The sequence below is a fragment of the Manduca sexta genome, chromosome 19, assembly GCF_014839805.1.
Source record: "Manduca sexta isolate Smith_Timp_Sample1 chromosome 19, JHU_Msex_v1.0, whole genome shotgun sequence".
Taxonomy (NCBI): Eukaryota; Metazoa; Arthropoda; class Insecta; order Lepidoptera; family Sphingidae; genus Manduca; species Manduca sexta.
Window position 1 is genome coordinate 5,338,039 of NC_051133.1, and position 20,023 is coordinate 5,358,061.

The 20,023-nt window shown below is 33.5% G+C and overlaps 1 protein-coding gene across 1 annotated transcript; it reads right to left on the bottom strand.

The window, feature by feature from the left end:
- Positions 1 to 239: 239 nt before the first annotated feature.
- Positions 240 to 5,103, bottom strand: LOC115441764 (toll-like receptor 6). Its single transcript, XM_030166664.2, has one exon. The coding sequence runs from the start codon at positions 4,916 to 4,918 to the stop codon at positions 887 to 889; it is 4,032 nt and encodes a 1,343-aa protein (XP_030022524.1). The 5' UTR covers positions 4,919 to 5,103; the 3' UTR covers positions 240 to 886.
- Positions 5,104 to 20,023: the final 14,920 nt, after the last annotated feature.

The window sequence follows — 20,023 nt, forward strand, 5'->3', positions numbered from 1 at the left end:
TTCTTATACTGGACATAAAGTAACGGTTATACCGACATTTGGTTTTTACTTAGATATTATTTTTTTATATTTGTCGGCGAAACAAAAGCTTCTAAAGTTGTTTTTGGTCAGAACTACAAGTAACAACTACTAATCGCTGATATTTGTAATCAATTTAAATTTTAATAGTTGACGTAATTATTGTTGATGTGAATTGTTATAGAATATGTAATACGACTCATGTTTGGAACAATAAAAGGAAAAACGTTTTATATTATAATTGTTTTATTTTTAATTTAGTGTAATATTCAACAGTCGACAATATAGTATACATACATACAAGTAGCCACATAATTAATGATACCAACTAGACGCAGATATAACTTAATTTGTGAGTGATATTATAAACTATGCAGCCGAATACCTATCTAAAATGTTCAACACTATTCAATTCCTAGCTAATGACTAGTGATACTATACAATATTCAATAACTCTATACAATGATTAGTCACAATATCTATCTACAAAATATTTGGTAACAATGACATTAATATACTATACCAAAATACTTATACATGCTTTATTCACTTTGATACTGGCAAACATACATGGATATCAGTCTTAACAGACAACAACAATTTTAACATAGTTGTTACAAGGCTCCCTACATAGATACGTTTTAAATAGATTTTAACACAGTCTCATCAAAAGTTCAATGTACACTACTAAGGAACAAAGTCACCAACATTTGGCCAAATTATCTTAACCGCCACTTTTGTAAAATTATCACCTGTCGAGTTTCAATAAGGCCAACATAAAAAGCAGTCTAGTCTACACATGTGCTTGGAATGTGCCGTTCCATTAAGAAATATCATCCTGAGATAAGGAGAGTTTTAAACAATCTTATCATCTGTGCGCGGCTGAATGAGTTTGTGGCAAGCAGTCGTGCACAGAGGAGCGCGGTTGTAAGTAGCCTTGCTCGTCGAGCATCGAGGGGGAGTGATGGCCGGGATGTTTGCGTAACGTGTTAGGAGGCCTAGGCCGGCCGCCGTATGGCTGCTCATAATTTTGTGTGTCTATAGAAATATAACTATGATGCAAATTCTCACCGTCTTGTATCTGACTCGTCAACGTGGTGTTCGTTAACATGGACGTGTCGTCTTCAATATTTACGCCTACATTAGCAGTTGTAGGTGTCTGCGGAGGAATTGCATCGTATTTATACCAATGTTCCGGCGCAGTTGGCGAGGCCGTATATCTAGAAGGATGCCTTCGCGCGTTTGGACACACGCCAGGGTTGTAATTCATTGTGTCTTTATTCCAATGCAAATTAGAAATATCTGGCATTACAAACCTAATTTTTTCCCAGAATTTCTTTTCGCCCCATAACAAAACGTTGCAAGACTTTAAATAACTCTGGAAGTCTAAATCTAAATTGAGTGCACTTACGTCTGTCGTTAATATAAAAATGACCCGGTGGCGTCTAATAGAAGGATGAATGGAAGTAATGACATGTTTTATAGCTGCTTTGAATGTGGCTTTGGACCATTCGTTTTGTAAGAAATTAAACGATACAAATACAATTATTCTCTTAGACGATTCGGCAGCGTTTGTTATCTGCTCAGACAAATAATTCTCAGGGGCGTGTTGTAGATCTCTGTAATGGAAACACATTGTGTAACCGGAATGTTCCATTTCAGGAGCAACCACCTTTGATACAAAGTCGTCATCTAATAAACTATATACAGCGTATCCGTCGTACAGCCTGTCTCTGTCGAGCTCACTCTCTTGAATCGATGCACTTTTAAACAATCTGACTCCATACTTGGAATGAGCCCACAGACGAACATTCTGTCTGAAAGAAAACGCTAAGGCACCAAACAACAGAATAAGGATTACACTTATCAAAACTACTGCTAACAGCGGCACAAAGTTCAGTTTGATCGTGCTCACTTCGTCGTACTGATACGGCTGGTTTTCAGTAGGTATTGTATTGTCCATAACACTTGACCCGCGGCACTTATCGATCGTATCGTACACAGTTTGGTTAGAAATAAGTCCATTTTCACCACCACAATACACTTCGACGGGATCTTCGTAGATCTTCTTAAGCCAGTTCTGCAGAGCCATTATGTTCTCGCAAGAGCATGTAAAGATGTTTCCTTGCACATTAACGCTCTCCAAGGGTGTGATATGGGTTAGCTTTTTGTCAAGGTCCAAGATTTTATTGCCTTGAAAATGTGCAACCCTTAAAGAAAATAGATTTTCAAAAGTTTTATTCCCTACACTTGTAATGAGGTTATCATTTAAGTATAACTCTCTTAAGTGCTTTGTTTGCGAGAATTCTGCACCAGAAAGCTCCGTGAGGTGGTTGTTTTCCAAATGAAGAATGTTAAGAGAATGAAGACCGTTCAATGTGTCATTTTCAATACTGTTGATATTGCTGTTGTTAAGGTAAAGTTTGTGTAACTTTTTCTTGCCAATGAACAAATGACTTCCGAGAATTCCGAAGTCGTTCCCATCTAGATATAACTCAGTAGCATCCATCGGTATTTTTTCAGGAACTTCTGTGTAACCTACATTAGAACAATCTATTACATTCGAGTTCCAATTGCTATCGTGAAAGCAAGAACAACCCTCGGGACATGTCATTTTGCAGTCACAAGCTTCAAAGTCACAACAAAAGCAGCTAGAAGAACAATGAGTTTCATACGAACAAAGGAACTGTGTCTCAGGAACATCCATTAAGTTGGCTTTTCCGCCATATTTGTTATTAACAACTTCGCACGTTACGGATTCTAAATCCATGAATCTTGGATATTGTCTCATATGATTCCAAAGATTTATCTTTTGTAGCCAAATCATGTGACAGTTGCAGACAAATGGATTATTTCCAATAAAGAATTTTGGTAGCGCTCTGTGCTTCGGTATATGGGGCAAAGTAAACGCTGATAGCTCGACGGTCCTCAATTTATTGTCTGTCACGACGACTTTTTCTAAATTCCTCTTTTGTAAAAACGTACCCGGCTGAATCGTGTGAATTTTATTATTGTTAAAAAAAATAACCTCAATAGAGTCAGGTATGGACCGCTCATCGATGTTTTCCAATGCATTGTAGCTTATGTCGAGCATTCGGATGTTTAGTTGTGTATTGTGCTCATTTTCTAGTTTCGTGATATTGTTATTGTGAATATCCAGCCATTCAAGGCTCTCGGGCATGTAACTGTATTCGAAGTATATAAGTTTGTTATCGGATATGTTAAGCCATCCTAAGGTACTTAATTTGTTAAAAACTCCTCGGATGTCAGTTAATTTGTTTCCGTCTAAACGTATGGCTTTTAATGTGGGGTTGGACACAAAGGCATCTTGTTCTATAGTTTCGATTTTATTTGAAGCCAAATTTAGTACTTGTAATGATGGTAAAGTACTGAAAGTGTCCTTAGGTATGCTGACTATATGATTATCTACAAGTCGCAAACCATACAACTCTTCTAATCCTTCAAAAGATGTATTAAATACGTTTGTAATATTATTCTTGCCAATATCAAGCGATTTTAAAAATCTTAACTTTTTTATGCCGTCGGGAATAACATTAAGATAATTTCCGTTTAAACCCAAATCTTGTAAATAAGTTATATTCTCGAAGCAGTGTTCGTGAATCGAAGAAATGTGATTGTTGTCAAGATAAAGCTGGCTGAGTACAAACAAGTTGGAAAAAATATGTTCATTGAGCGTCTTTATTTTGTTATCTGATATAGAAAGCTGATGTAGGTTCTTCAGTTCAGCAAAAGCGCCGTTACTTACAATCTCAATCATATTGTTGTCTAAATTCAATACTTGTAAGTTATTCAAGTCATGGAATGTTTTTGGGTCCAAACGGGCAAGAGAATTATGAGATAAATTCAATATGACAAGACGAATAAGTCCCGCAAATGTGTCTCTATTGACCCAATCGTTTGTAAGCCGATTCTTAGATAAGTCCAATTTCTCAAGTTGATCAAGACCTTCCAATAATCCTGGAGCCAATACCGAAAGCGAATTATTTGCTAATGAGATTTCTTTGATAACTCGTGATGATTGAAATAGTTCTGGAGGGACAGCGACTAACTTATTCCCCGACAAGTTCAGAATTTTTAATGAATTCAATCCGACAAAAGCCCGGTCGCCTATTTCATTTATTAAGTTGTTTTGAATATTTAAAACTTCCAACGATCGAAGACTTGATAAACCGTTATCGGGAAGTCGTAGTATATTGTTGTGAGATAAATCGAGGGCCTTCAATCCAGTGTTGCATGATTTACCCGGAGCGATCGGCCCCTTACCCCAATCGGAGAAACCGATTTCGGAAATGTCTTGAATTCTGTTATTCGTAAGGTTCAACGACTCCAAACTGAATAGAGGGCAGAACACTTCAGAAGGTAACATGTAAATATTGTTGTCACCTAAATCCAAAGTCCGAAGTTCCATCAGTCCACGAAAACTTTCGGCGTGAAATTCCATTGTCATGGCGGGCCAATCCGTGTTATACGAGCGAAGTGTCAAACTAGTCAAATCACGAAGCGGTGACAAAACAGTTGCAGGCACGTAGCGTATTTTGCAGTATTCAATGCGCAAGTCTTCCAATTTCCGCAGCTGTCCCAAAAAGCTACCCGTATTCATGTGCAGAGAGCTCTCGAAGAAAAGCAAATCGGTGCATGTCAACTTTAACTTGTTGACGTTGTACGCCTGCGCAGTGGTTATGTTTTTAAACAAAAAGTCTACTGAACCGATCGTTTTGATGTTACACGTGAGAAAGTTTGATTCACTCAGCTTAGCGTCCGAATAGTCCCAGTGACAGCCGGCGGGGGCGGGCGGCGCGGAACGTGCGCGCGCACCGGCCACCAAAACCAAACATATCCAAACTTTTAACGAAATCATTCCACAAAAGTTCTTCATCATGTTTCCACAATAATATAGTACATTTGTTACTTATGTATCACTACGAGTGGTTGTAAAAACTTTTAAACACTTTATAGTCCACACTAAAAAGTTTGTGTTGTTGTTCGCGTCACGTTATAGCGAATGTAAACAGTGAGTGCGAGATCGCGATAAAACTTTTGACGCAGCCATACTCCCCTGCGGTCGGGCGGTAACTGACCTACGAAGTTTGAACGAACGAAAGCCGCATGGGTATAGGGGGAGAGGGGGCAGGCGCGGGGCGCGGAGGGTCACGATGACGACGGGTGGGACCCGGCACTGCATCGGCTTACAACAGATGGCACGCGTGTTTTTTGAACGAACACTCAAAAATATTGGTTATGCAGCAGAAGACTTACGCCGCGTGATTCATTGGATGCAACTCCTCATGTTTCATCTCAAAGGAGGTCGCAGTGGGCACTGAAACAGTAGCCTTGTACGTGACTTAAAATAGATATGAGTTTAAAAGTAACTTTGATAAAGGACCTTTACAAAGTCTAAAGTGGTGTTTACATTTTGTGATGGGTAAAAAATTAAGGATATTAAATTTTAGATATCGAAATACTTTTAAATTATTTTTAGTAGAGTTTGACCGTTATCGAAATTGAATGTCACTCAAAAATAGTAATTTAAATCTAGCTGATTAAGTGCGTACATAAAATCTGTTAGTTTATACAGTTTTCCAGAACTTTATTTTGAAATTGGGGGCATGACAACGACAATAAAAGTAAAATTAAATAAAGTTAATAAAAAATAGGAAGTAATATTTTTTACAAAGCGGGACACTATACAATTTTGATGAGATGGGCGGACATTTTAGTTTCAATGCAAAATGATTGACAGATCCGAGTAAAGCAAAGGCAATGACAGCAAAAAGATTTGTGGTGTTTCAATTCCTTTATAATGTAAAATGATTGTAGAACAGCTGATGTTCAATAACAGGAAAAATAAATACAATGATTTAGCGATTGTTACATATTATTGAATTCTGATTTAACTTGAATATGAATTTATGTTTGTTATATTATTTCATATAATAATATATTTAATAACTGTAGCACTTTAAACACTAATAAAGGAATTATTAAACATGATATAAATATGCCTTAATACATTTTTCTATTGATAGTAATTTTAAAACCAACTATAAAAAATAAAGGCTATAAAAAATGTAGAGTCTTTAAATTCTGAATAATACCAATAGCATAGTTATCTAAGATTTAAACATTCTCATATTTGTCTATTTTTATGGGAGAATGATATAAATACATTACACACCCACAACGTGACTATAATTAAATTCATTTAAATAATTTTAACGAATAAATGATAGAATCCTAGGCCTTTTATATTATAAAATAATTAATTGAAGACTGGTGATCTACATTATAACTATATCTACTAATTAAAACCCATACATACAAAATGTTTTACATTTGTATCTATATTATGTAAGTTTTAATAAGAAACGTCATTCGGCTCCAACTTCCTTATCATTCAGAGAATCAAAGGACCACGATACTAGTTAGGAGCAAAAACACGTTCATTGACGGTGCGTCACCTAATCGTGGGCCATCGGATGCCATGACACGTGCGTGTCGAATCTGGTCTACCGTGGGAGATACATTAATATCATGCACTGATTACACAGATTTCTTGCTTTAAGTACACAGATTTTGTGTACTTAAAGCAAGAAATCTGGAGTTTATATTTCGTTGCGGTTAGTACTTGATTCGTTCATGAAGTCGATGTTCGTATGTTTTTATAAATAATAGTCATCAAATAATATTATCCACACTACCTCCTATAATACTATCGTACTTGCTTAAAATGTGTTTGTGCTGTTTGTAATTGTATTTATACTGATGATTGTTATGAGCAATTGTTGATGTTGATATAAAAAATGTATTCATATTTATATTTCTAATTTACTTATTTGTTATTCTAATTGTACAATCCTAAGTAGTTAAGTTGTTTTCTCAGCAAGTGATTAATTTTAATTAAATGATTCTTAAACTTTATGAATATTCGTGATGCGGAGTATTATGAAGCACTCAAATCTGTCATAGATAAGCTAGGATATTGCTGGAACATATAATGATTGCTCTTTGAAACCGAATCTCAGAAATCTAAAACTGTCTCGAGTTGTACTAATCTTTCACAAGAAAGAGATCCGAAGAAAGGTCAAATCAAACTATAGATATTCTCGGTCAATATTTAAAGCAAACATCTCACGTGCCTATGAGATCGTCCAATATTTACGAGAGGACGTCAAACACAATATTACCACTTATCTAGTAACAACTCCGAAATCTTGAGAGCGAGCTCCCAAGGAACTGTATGTTAAAGTGTTGACGGTCGTGATATCGCGAGACAAGTCAAACATGACTTTTATGTGGAAGAATGGGTTCCTTTATCTTTGTGTATTTATGAGATTTTCAATCAATTACAAATTGGTTTTAATGGATGCGCCGCGAGGTACGTTGTTTATATTTATTCTCACGTATTTCTCTACATAAGGGACAGGTAGTTTTGTTCCAACAAGCCTGCGCTTTGGCTTTAGGAGAAGCAGCGATATGAAAATAAATGAGTTTAGAAAATAATCAGATATTTTTTAAATATAACATATTTTCTTAGAGCGCTTATTGCAGTATTTTTAGAGTATATATACGGATATTATTCAATAGTCATAACATAATATATACCAGTAAGTATATTTATTAATATACATATTTCAACACGGAAATAAATTGTTAAAAAAAATACATAAAACGCATACAAACACCTACTTATCATTGGAATGCCGTTCCGGTAGTTATATTGGGTCACAAACAATATCGATATCAACAAAATGCACAACGGAAATGGGGTGATTATAATACATTTAGAGTAAACATAGCATTTTAGCCTATTCAATTGCATTTTCAAAATTTCTATAGAACAAATAAGAACATACAGAAACGAATTCTCACAAACGGAAGCATAAACTCCGATGCTGCTCAGCAGGAACCCAACAGACAATACGCTAAATTGGGAGTTGAAATTCAAACCAAAAATGGCTTCTGCCAAAACCAAAAATCCCATTGTTTCAAGGCATATTGAAAATTTTGAGACAATTACTCTCACCAGAGACTTTTTTTCACGTCTCGGCGTTGAAAGGAACGTAAACAATGCAAGCCCAGATAGAATCGACAATATGCGTATTCTAAGCAAATTGTTAAGAAAGTTAAAAGAGCAATAAAGTAAGGACGGAGTGTTTAAAGAAAAGAATTTTACCGCAATTACGTTATTGCCTCAATAAATCCTGAAGACAAAAGTTTTTAAAGTAAAAATGTTGGTTGCTTTACTGTCGTCAACACCGCAAATAAATGAAGTTTTATTATATCTGAGGAAGTAATGACCGTTATAAATCATTGACACCATATTTGAAAATGTTTTATGTGGGTGTTTCAAACAATGTATGTATTGCACGAAATCATTTGCCCTGTTCAAGTAAAAAAAGTAATAAATATTTTGGTTGAAGATTTTATGTGCGTAAATGATGTGTCTACCGCAATAATAAATCAAAAAGATTTCGTATTACCCTTATTGCTAGACAGTGCCAAAATTGCAAGTTACTAGCTATTTATTCGTGGCTACCATATTTATAGAAAATTCTGCTATAACTATAATATGTTGAAAAAACTATAAAAAAATTTAATCTGTGTAATTATTAAAAAATATATTTTTATTCTGTATATTTTTTTTATTTCTAAACCTGAAAATTACCATTTTTTTTATAAATTTAACATGCTTAAGAAAGTTACAATAGTATTTGTTAGAAGATAACATCGAGAAACCAATTAAGTTCATTTTATGCTATCAGAGTTGACACAGTGGTCTTATTCTGTTCCAAATATTCTTTGTAACAGAATAACACATTCACGTATTAGTGAATATTTTTTTACATTCACTTTCGTGGTTTCTCAAGTGGTATTTTACACATCACCTAATCTTCGCACGTGTCATACGTTAAAAGCATAATCTTAATTTGTTAAGTGAGATGTCGCGAACATATGTAAAACTCTAAACGCGATATAATCTGTGAAATATTATTCAGTCGATAAACGCGAACTCAGTAAACAGGTACTCAAGGCACGTTTCGAGTCAAATAACCAGCGAAAGAAGGTCCGAAACAGAAAATGCTTTGTGCTAAAAATGTCTACCCCTTATCTTCCTTAGATGGGTCGCGTCCATAGACTGAAGAAGATTAAGAAAATCATTCGGTTAAACCAACTTGCAGTCTGTAGAATCATAGAAAATTACCTTATGGTTATGGTTATGGTTATGGGCTCCTTTTTCCGCACTTAGCCCGTAAAAAAGTCGGGCCATTGTGCGTGAGAAGAAAATTACCTTTTGCGTTTTATGTTTAGGAGAGGTGGTCTATGATTGCGATATTAAAAAAAGTTTCGTTTTAATTAATGAGGATTTGATAATACATTATATTGCAAGTGATTATTTAACGTTGTATTGTTATTTATTTCCTATATTATTTTACTATATTATGCCATAAAAGAGAAGTTTGCGAATATTTTAATGTTCAGTTGTGACACAATTATTAAAGCGACCGTTGATTAATATCATGTAAATTAAATTAGCCAAGACTTAGCTTGGATTACATTGCATTAAGTATTAAATTCGTACTGAGTAGTCAGTTGTTTTTGTTAAAAAAAAATTGCTTAACTTCATACAATTTTAAATACCAAATTGCCAAGGGCAATAAACATTAAAAACATTCTAAATTCAAATTCAACAATTGTCAGATTCGAAAATAGAACCCTAGAACAATCTCCATATTCGTGCCGTGTCTTTTTGATTGTTGCCTACATGCGAGCTGCTTCCATAGGTCCAGCACGAAGTCATCATTCATACGAAGAGATATCATCGTCGCTCGTCGTGGCCACGGCTTTCTGCTTGTTAACAATAAAAACGTTATCCGGCGCTTACACAAAATGTATCTCGGTTCTCGGTTTTGCCCCTTATTTTAATCTTTTTGCGTTCCCAACGATTTTGTATCTTTAATATAGTGTGGGTAATTTAAGTTTAAGGAGACAAAGTTTTGAGGTCGTGATTTCCGAGGCTTTTTATCTTGAAACTAAACACACATCACACATTTGTCGCCAAAGGGGTATGCGGAGGCGCAACCAGGGCACCCAATTTTCGCCAAGTGTGTTCCGTTCCATGATGTGATAGGTCTTGAAACTAATTTTGATATAATTAAGGAACTATGTAACATTATCACATCCTGTAACTATAATTGGAAATAAAAACAGGCCATGACATAAGTCCGAACATTTACTTACTAACTTACCTTAATGACCACTAACAAACCAACAATCATCATATTTGAATTGCGCGAATTTTTTACGATGCAGTCGCTTTAGTAATTTTTTTTTTCAAAATTCCTCCGCTTGACAATAAATAAAGCAGCATCTATTCATTTAAAACTTTATCTATTTAATCTTTATTTTATTTAATATGTTGAAAACTAGCAAACCGTGGACAGATTCTATCACCAAGTTTGGGTCACGAGTTGTAATGTAATTATCCATTATAAAATGGGTTTTATGGTTTTATTTAAAAACTTAAAATATAATAAATATTTTTTTATTTAAATATTGTAATTAATTTACTTAATAGTATTACTAATAGTAGTACTAGCAATTTCCAGTAAAGCGGGAGATTTGCCAAAAATATCTCTCAACATTCTTGGAAGTGGGTCATTGTTATAATTGCTCCATATTATTGTATGACATACTTCGAGTATTCCATTAGTTTAAAATACCAGAGTAGATTCAGAAATAAATTTGGACAAGGTTAACAACGTTCTTGAGATTACTAGTGCCGGTAAATAAAAATTCTAATATTTTTCAAGGCATAAGCTTTACTTAAATTTTAGAATCCGGAACAAGTAAGCCGCCTTCTTAATGACACAAATTTGAACCTTAAATCCAATCAATTGGATCCACAAAAAATGGTACATACAAGCCAATTTAATTACAGACAAATACACGCAAATTACCACTGTAATAACGAGCGATAATGGCCATTATAGCACTCATTAAAAAGAAACTAATAATGCCTAACAACTAACCAATAAAAACACTAATACTTTAATTTGATTACCATAGTCTTAAGGCTGGCCGTTTTCGGTAATACGATTAAGCAATCCAATATAGACGAAATGGCACCAAGCACAAATTGGCAATCAGTAATGACCCTAAGGGCGCGTAATTAACAGTTGCATTAGTGGACTGCATTATGCATGACGTTGAATCTCTGTCGGTTCCGTTATCTATCGTATTTCGCTTACAAACATTTACATAATTACTGGTGTTTAACCTATGTTAATTGTTCGTTTTACCGAGTCAAGATTGGTCGATTTGAGTATTAATTCCTTTGAGAGACAATGTTCAAGACATGACCGAAGACCATGATGCTTTGTGGGGCAGCTAGCGATGTGACAAAATGAAAGGTCATAGAATCGGTTTTCAAATTAGTCATAAAAGTCTGCGAAATCCGCAAATTTCTAAGTCGCACAAGGAATTGAAACTAGAAGTTCTTTCAAAATTATGATATTTGCAACATAAACTTAAAATCTTATTTACTTTCTATAAATCTGCTTTTTGATTTACGACTTTGGTTTTATAATGATTTACTAGTCATATGAACGATTTTTGTTTTAACATAAGTATATTCAATAACTTAAGAATACTTAAATAAAGAATTAATTTATCCATTAAAATATAGAGAAAAAAATTAAATCTATGATAATAATATACTCAATTATAGTGCTTAGCAAAACAATAAACAGTCTCAAGTACCAATTCTGCACATGTTTTTGTCCTCAATCTGATCAAAACAGCCATTTGATATCATTCGGCTTTATTCTTTGATCAGCGAGTATCCAAAGCGACAAGAGACGTATGTAATTACAATACCATGGGAATAATAATAAAGCTTTACCGCATGTGTTTTTATACTCATATTCACTTTGATTTGCTGCTACTTTGTGTTTAACTTCATTAACAACTATAAATTTACTTATACATACATTCATACTAACCTGTCTCTATCCTACAGGGGTAGATAGAGACTATGGATTGCTACTTTGCCCGATTCTGGCACACTTCTTTCCTTTCTTTCGGCTTCATTAATCTCTTCGTACATTTCCATTGGTTTAAGATACTTTGGACCCATCCTTTATTCAGAATGTGTGGTCGATCCCTACCGGTTCTTCCATCGACACTCGCCTTGGCCTCTTTGTCAGTTTACTATCATCCATCCTCTGCAAATATCGAAACCATCATATTATACATGATTTTTAATGTTGTTGATGATAAACCAAGTCCTGGAATAAAGGCTAATTTTTATCCTAGAAAGATACGTGAGTTTTATATTCGGGAAAGGTCTTTCTCGCAGCGAGCAATACATAGAATTTGATGTTAGAGAAAAATTTTAGAAATGCGGTCAAACTGGATGACGTGTTTCTGTACGCAGTTTGTCTACGTGCGATATTACTCAGGAATACTATTACCTGCTATTACAATTATTATTATTGTGGGTACCCGCAAGCCTATGACACCGTCTTTGTTTAAGTTTGACTTTAGTGCAATTTCATGAATCATAACACATTTGGAATTTGTATAATTTCTATTACGCATAGATTTTTGCTAAACATGTTCTATTGAGACATAAGCCCCATTTTAGGCGTTGTTAGTGACATAAATCGGGACATTTATAAAAACGGCCAAAGAATCGGCTAAGAAATAAGATAAGACGGTTGTATTCCCACACTGAAATATAGGAAATGATTTTTTTTTTCTATACCCAGGGAAATATACTATTTTTAATGATCTATAAGTTGTCTTAAACCCAATTTCGCACTTTATTTTACTGTTGGAACAGGCACTTTTGGCCTATTACTAGCTTTTGCTCGCGGTTTCGCCCGCGTGACGGAAGTTTCCGGCATGAAAGTCCCGACATTTTTTTACCGGGATAGAAAATAGCCTGTAACCTTCCCAGGATCTTAAACTATCTCCATAACAAATTTCATAATAATCCGTTCAGTAGACTTTGACAAAGTCAATAACATACAGACAAACAGAAAAGGGGACTCTGTTTTATACTATGTATAGATGGTTCCTACAAAGTCAAAGAAACTATTATAAATACGTGTATAGCAAACATGTTACTTGCATTACAAAAAAATAAGAGATATATTATTAGTAGCAAATGCTAGTCATGATTTAAGTGGTATTCGTGCATGAATGTGGTCTTAATTTTGTATTTTCATATGATTGACGCACACGATAATCTAACAAATAGGCACATTGTAAGAAAAACGCAATGTAGCAAACAGTGACGAATTGATCAATGACAATCTTGTTTAATACCTGCCTCTATCAATTATCTTTATTACACATAATAAATTGTAACAGGTCGATGTCTGTACATTTTTTACCATTTTTTTCACTTTTATATCTATATGTTTGTTCACGCATCACGCAAAAACTACTGCATAGAATTGAATGCAATTTACACCGATATATTGTTAGAGGTCTAACGTAAAATATAGGTTCCATTTTATCCTTGGAAAATAGGAAGCGGGACTTTTATCCCGGGAAATCTTTATCGCGAAAAATGTTTATAAATTAGTTTCTAGAACCTTTAGTACTTACGTAACGAACAAATCTTAGTCTAGCCTCACCACTCTAAAAATATATATAAATATTGTCTTAATTCCTTAAGATAATTTACGATAACTGTTCTTCATAAAAACTTCGGAAAGTATTTCTTGATCAGGGACTGAATGTTAGAACCTCCATATCACTTATTAAATGGACTATAAAATAAAAATAGTCGCATCAAATAAAAAAAAAACTACAAAACAAAGTCCAGTAATAATCATACAAAAACATCATGCAACATACATTAAATATACATTTAAAATCATTAATTGTACTTTAACCCCCTTATTCATAGACGTTTTTTATCTAACGACCGAGTAAGGCTGTGATAACAAGTCTGTTTCTCAGTGCTGACGGTATTGCAGTCTTTGCAGTGCGTAGACGTAGGGCCGTTGTGATTGGCTAATATTGAAATACAACAATAATAACCAATCACAATGGCCCTATAAGTCTATTTCTCAGTGCCGTTGGGCACTGAGAAACAGGCTTGTTATCACAGCTTTACTCCGTCCTTAGATAAAAAACGTTTATGAATAAGGGGGTAAGTAAATACCATTAGCAAGATTTTAAAGCACACACTAATTACAACGGCAAAAGCTCTATCGTCACGAGTATCTCTCACGTATGTAAAAAGGATCAAATAGGAAACGTGGGCCATGGTTTTTGTACTTCACCTGCCCGGCCTAGTCAATCTCACAGGATGGGTACAATTATTTTAATCTTATTATAATCATGTTTCTATGGTCAACTGTTTAGGTTAATGTGGATGTGACATGGAATACATATTATTTTTTTTAAATTTTGACCAAAAATATTGCAGCATGCGAAGTAGGAGCAATTAAACTTTCATTATCAAAAAGATTTATAGTAATGTTTTAGTTTGGTTAGAATATATATTTTTACTGATTAAAGTATTTAATTTATAGTTCGTTGTGCATATAAATTATTTATCCCCTAATAAATAATCGACACAGAGGTCATCTCCTCAAATTGGCCACTATCAAATCCGAAACATTCCTTACAAACATTTTCTAAGAAAGACTGGCCTCGTGTCACCTGTTACCTATTCTATGGTGTCATCTCGAAATACGAATATATTTAAGAGCAGACTTGACAGATACATGGCAAATTAAAAGAGATTAGTAGGATACAAGCGCTTGTCAGTTTCTTATAACGGTTTGCTTGATAGTAAATAAATAGACTCCTACAGACAATGTGGAGCAGATTAGATTAAATATGTAGCTAATCAATTTCTTATTAGGCTAAACATCGATTCGTAATAGGAACATTAATGAAAATTCATTGTGGAATAATATTTCTGTGAATACACTAATCAATACAATTAATCAACTGAAAAACCCGATCTCAATTTAAAATCAATTATTCCTTTTTAACAGTAAAACAAAATCTAACGGTACTAAAACACTCATCACAAAAAGTAGAGATTATCAGTGCTCCATCGAACAACCAATCAAATCAGTTACACATAATTACCAATTATTAAATTACGGACCAAAAGTTTGCCTTTTATGAATCTTAAAGACAGTTCATATAATTTACACTAAAAAAATAATGTTCTCCAAAATGATTGCGGTGTCAAAAACATTTTGATTTAAACGTTTAGTTAGCATTCGATGCGAAAGATATCTAATTACTAAACGATTTATGATGACGTACAAATTGACGGTATATTCAAATATTGATTTTATTACTGTTGTAATTATATAATCACTTCGAAGATAATTGGCTATTATTGAATCGTATAGGAAATAGTTAATTTGTGTAATTAGTGGTGCGTCATTAGTTTGAATAGAACAGGTGATTGGCTCAATGGATTTACCACTGAATACATGTCATTACGCACTACTTATTTATTTTCCTTATTACGTGTAAATCTTGAAAATGTAGTGACTATACTTGCTGAGGCGCTTTCTAGGATAATCGATGAAGTTAGGCCTCAAAATTTTGGCGATACTTGAGAGAAGCAAAACGTCTTTTTGGTCGACCATGCTGTCTCAGGACAAAAAATGCGCATCATATATTTGAATACAAATAGTAATGAATAAAAGTTAACTGTTTAAAACTTTTTATGATTGATTACGTGCTTTATAAAATTAGCCATACCTAGCCTCTTGCAAATTAATCAACACAGTTGCAAAGTGGGAGTGGATGTTACTATATGAGGAGTAATAAAAATTTACAATTCTTGCAATCTATAACTACAGTGCAATGATCTTGAATAATCTTTACTGAGGGATTCTTGATCAAATATAATTTAAGTAGATGACGTGCACAAATATCTAAAACCAATTGGAATAACAAGAAAAAAACCATTGTCAAACCATTTTGAATGACGAAACGAGCTTGCCGCTCCCCTGGTGATAAGCGATACGACCGCCCATAAACAGTAGAAACACCATCCAACACCTTGAATTACAAAGTATTTTAAAAATAAAAAATAAAAATTATAAAAAATAAAAAATAATATTGTTTGATATTCCACTGCGCTCGCCATCCTAAGATGAGATGTTAAGTCTCATTATGTCCAGTAGTTACACCAATATGCAAATAATAAACTCTTAATATTCGACATTATTTACATCACATAAATATAACCATTCAAGAATGTCCACACAAATCAAACACATGAAATCTGTCCGCAGATAAAACAGTAATAATAATCGGACACGTCGCTTGTTAGACAAACATGAAGAGATCCGTCTGATACTACGGAACAATGTGAGTGAGTGGGTGCTCGGACGAAACTTATGCATGTTTAACTAAATCACAAAGGATGTGACTAATGCCCTCGTCCTTCTGCCACTGAGACAAATTAGTGATCAGATTTGAAGATTTTAATTTAAGCGTGATGTATACTCCATAATGCTGAGGCATTTTCTGTTTTAATGTTGGATTTGAACGGACTGGACGTGTGAGGTCCGTATTATGAATTAAGGAGATTGCCCGTGAAGAGGTATAATAGGTATAATATAATAGGTAAGTTGGTAAAATATTGTCTCGATTCGAATGCCGTAGTTAAGCTGTAACAATAAATTATTATTAATTTTGGAACGTAAAAAATACCGTAAGACTAATTCTTATGAGATGGTTACATCGATCAGATAAGAAACTCTACTTTCTTAGAAGGTTTATAGTAATACAATGTCACGTAATAATGTCTCCTCGAATTATCATCGGCAAATAAACATGATACATAAGGAAAACATACAAATCTGGAACGGTTATATCGTTACATGTCATCCAATGGGGTCAACATAAATCCTGTATCACCAGAATAATATCATTTCAATAGGTTTCATTACATATAATATTATATTTTACTTATCTACGGACAATGTCAGACGAAAAGAGAAGCAAAATATTTAAATTTTCTCTAAGTAATCGTTTACTTGCATTCAAATTACATATAACCAAAAAGTTTAATATACTTACCCAAATCAAAAACAATTCTCCCATCCATTCACCGATAATCCCTATACCAGAAAGGTATCCAAGGAAAATACCAAAGCAAATTTTGTTAAGAAGGTAACCAGTATTGGGAAAGGATCATCTCATTACCCGCTTTTACTTAGTGGGCACTGGTAATGACATTACTAAACTTGGTCCTTCGAACCCTACTTTGGATAATGCTGAGGATCCCATTGCAGTAGACAAAATACACGCCAAAGTAGATTACGATACACTAATTTGTTATATTGAGGTAGACAAATAGAAAAATACAACCGACGGAAGTGAGAATAAAAATAAATTTAGAAAAGTAAATTGATCAAATAAATCAGTTCCAAAATCTTAAGTGATTTCCATATTATATGATGTTACAGTGAAAACTGATAAAATATCTATTATAATTATCTCTCAATCTCAATGCAATGATGGATCTATTATAAAATGATATGCGAAATCTGATTATAAAGGGCATAGCTATTAAATTAATAATTGAATTTGTAAATTAAAATATCATCAAATATTTATCATGAAACTCTCTTGTGTTGTATACCTGTAAGACAATATAAGACAGTAAGTTCTAATAAGCAATGTTCACTTAGTAATAAGAGTCTAGAGTGTGAAAGTCCACCCGTATTGGTTTGACTGAGTTCTCAACCCTTGTCTCCAAGCAGCATTGTGCAAATACTGTTGTTTTGGTGTAGGCTGTTATGGACTGAGATACCTTTAGAAAAAGTTAAGTAATGCCAAATTGAGGACAAATCGGCCTTCTGTAAATTAACATATAAAGCTGGAATATTTGTTATTTTAACGTGCTAATCTCAGGAACTACTAAGCTGATTTTTTTTCATTAATAAGAAGTTACATTACTCCAGAGTAATATAGGTTACTTTTATGCCGAGAAAATATTTCTTTCTGATTGTTTTTTGCCGACGGAGCCGCAGGAAAAACCTAGTTATTTATAAAATACAGAATGATCAATTCCTATATCTTCAATATAACGGATCCAAACATTGTATTATATATTACCATCGTTATTTCAGATTTAATAATATGAACACAGACTGTTATTGATATTGTTGTCGAGCAAGTCAAGCTACGCTTATCAGTAAGATTCCGATCAAATACCAAGAGGCAAAACAAATTGAAGAATTATGAAGAGGCGTTACCAAAATTATAAGAACATCATATTATGAAACGTTGACAAGCTAGGTATTAATCACATACAAATCATTGTACTGGCAGACATTATGCTAATGTATAAATGGCATACACCGAGGTTTTTATATTATACCTCATTTATATATGTTTAGTCATCGTCGTTTAATATTCAACATACCTCGAGGAGATATCGTGTACAATCAATCAAAGTTCTGTTACTGTATTTTTCATTGGAGTTGTTGTTTGTTTGGCTATTTGAACCTTAAAATTATTATGGTAAAGGTTATTTTTGCAAACACTTTTGTATTGAGTCTATCTGTAATAGCAACATGAAATGTCATAAGTTCATAGTTGGCTATAAACAAGAACAATTCTTATAACAGAACTATTAAGGCATTAATTTTAGAGTTACCAACCATGTTAGGACATTTTAGAGATTGTCCACTTTGAGCTACAGATACAGCATACCTCTAGAATTTAATTAATTAACCGCATTGTACATATATTCAAATTGTGTTTATAAGTGCATTTGTCAAATAATTTATCAACTATATCGGGTATGACGGTCGTGTGATCAATCATAACAACATGAATATTATTGTAGAATACAATAGAAACGTCTGTATTTGAGCATAAAATATTCACGGTTGAGCGTCGTTCCAGAAAAGTTATACAACTAATTATTTTAAATGCATTGTTAACTGGAACGCTTGCAGTGTTTAAAAAGTCCTCTAATTTGCGGGAGTTAGTGTAATTTTGTGTTATTGTCAGTTTTATTATGACGCTAATATTTTTTATTTCCAGTTCTCTTCAGTCAAGCTTTCAATTTACAGTTTTAATTCGAAATTATCTTCTGCATTGTTGGTCTCTTTTACTTGTAACTGAGATGGAAGTTTATCTTTAAGTCTTTAACAGTACAATTTGAATTTGTTCGCTTTATGTTTCATGATAGTAATCCTAAAAGAAAAAGAATACCGAATCTCAAAAGATCTATAGGCTTAAATAAAGTACGTGAGCTGTATTATTTTCAAATCCAATATCTCGTAACATTAGTCTTTGTTAAGTTCATCGGTCGTTTGACTTCATCCCAAGTATATTATGATAGATAGTGAAGCTGTCGCTATAGCGTATACTTTTAATAAATTTAATAGACATGAGAAAATAATAATTGTTAAAGTAATAATACTATAATTGGGTAAAATGATAAGTGAATATAGAAAGTCTTGTAATCACTTGCAGAATTCGCAAATATACAAAGTGTGTCTGGCGTGGCATGGCAATTTAAGTAAATTCTTTGGCCGTTTATAATATTTAGTTAGTAATTAAATGAAAAAATATTGTACGAAAGCGTAGGCATTTGTAAAACCTTTATTTTTGAATATACCGATTTATAATTGCCCCTCCTCATACACGGATATTTTATCATCAAAACTTAATAATTCTCTGTCAGTTGACGTCCATTACTTGTTATAAAGTTAATTTTATTTGATTAGTAAGTTTCCAATTTTAGTAATAAATTATAGATTGCCTTCGCTCGTTTGATTTATGATTTATTAATCTTCACATTCTATACCTGTAAAACCATTGAGGTTAGGATTTGTGGAGACATTTCATATTAATATTCACCTTTTGACATCTCCTTATACGTCAATGACAGATGAAGTGCCTTTGATCGTAGGCCTTGATACATTAAAATGAGCAGCTTCAGTAGAAGTATGAAGTCCAAAAATAA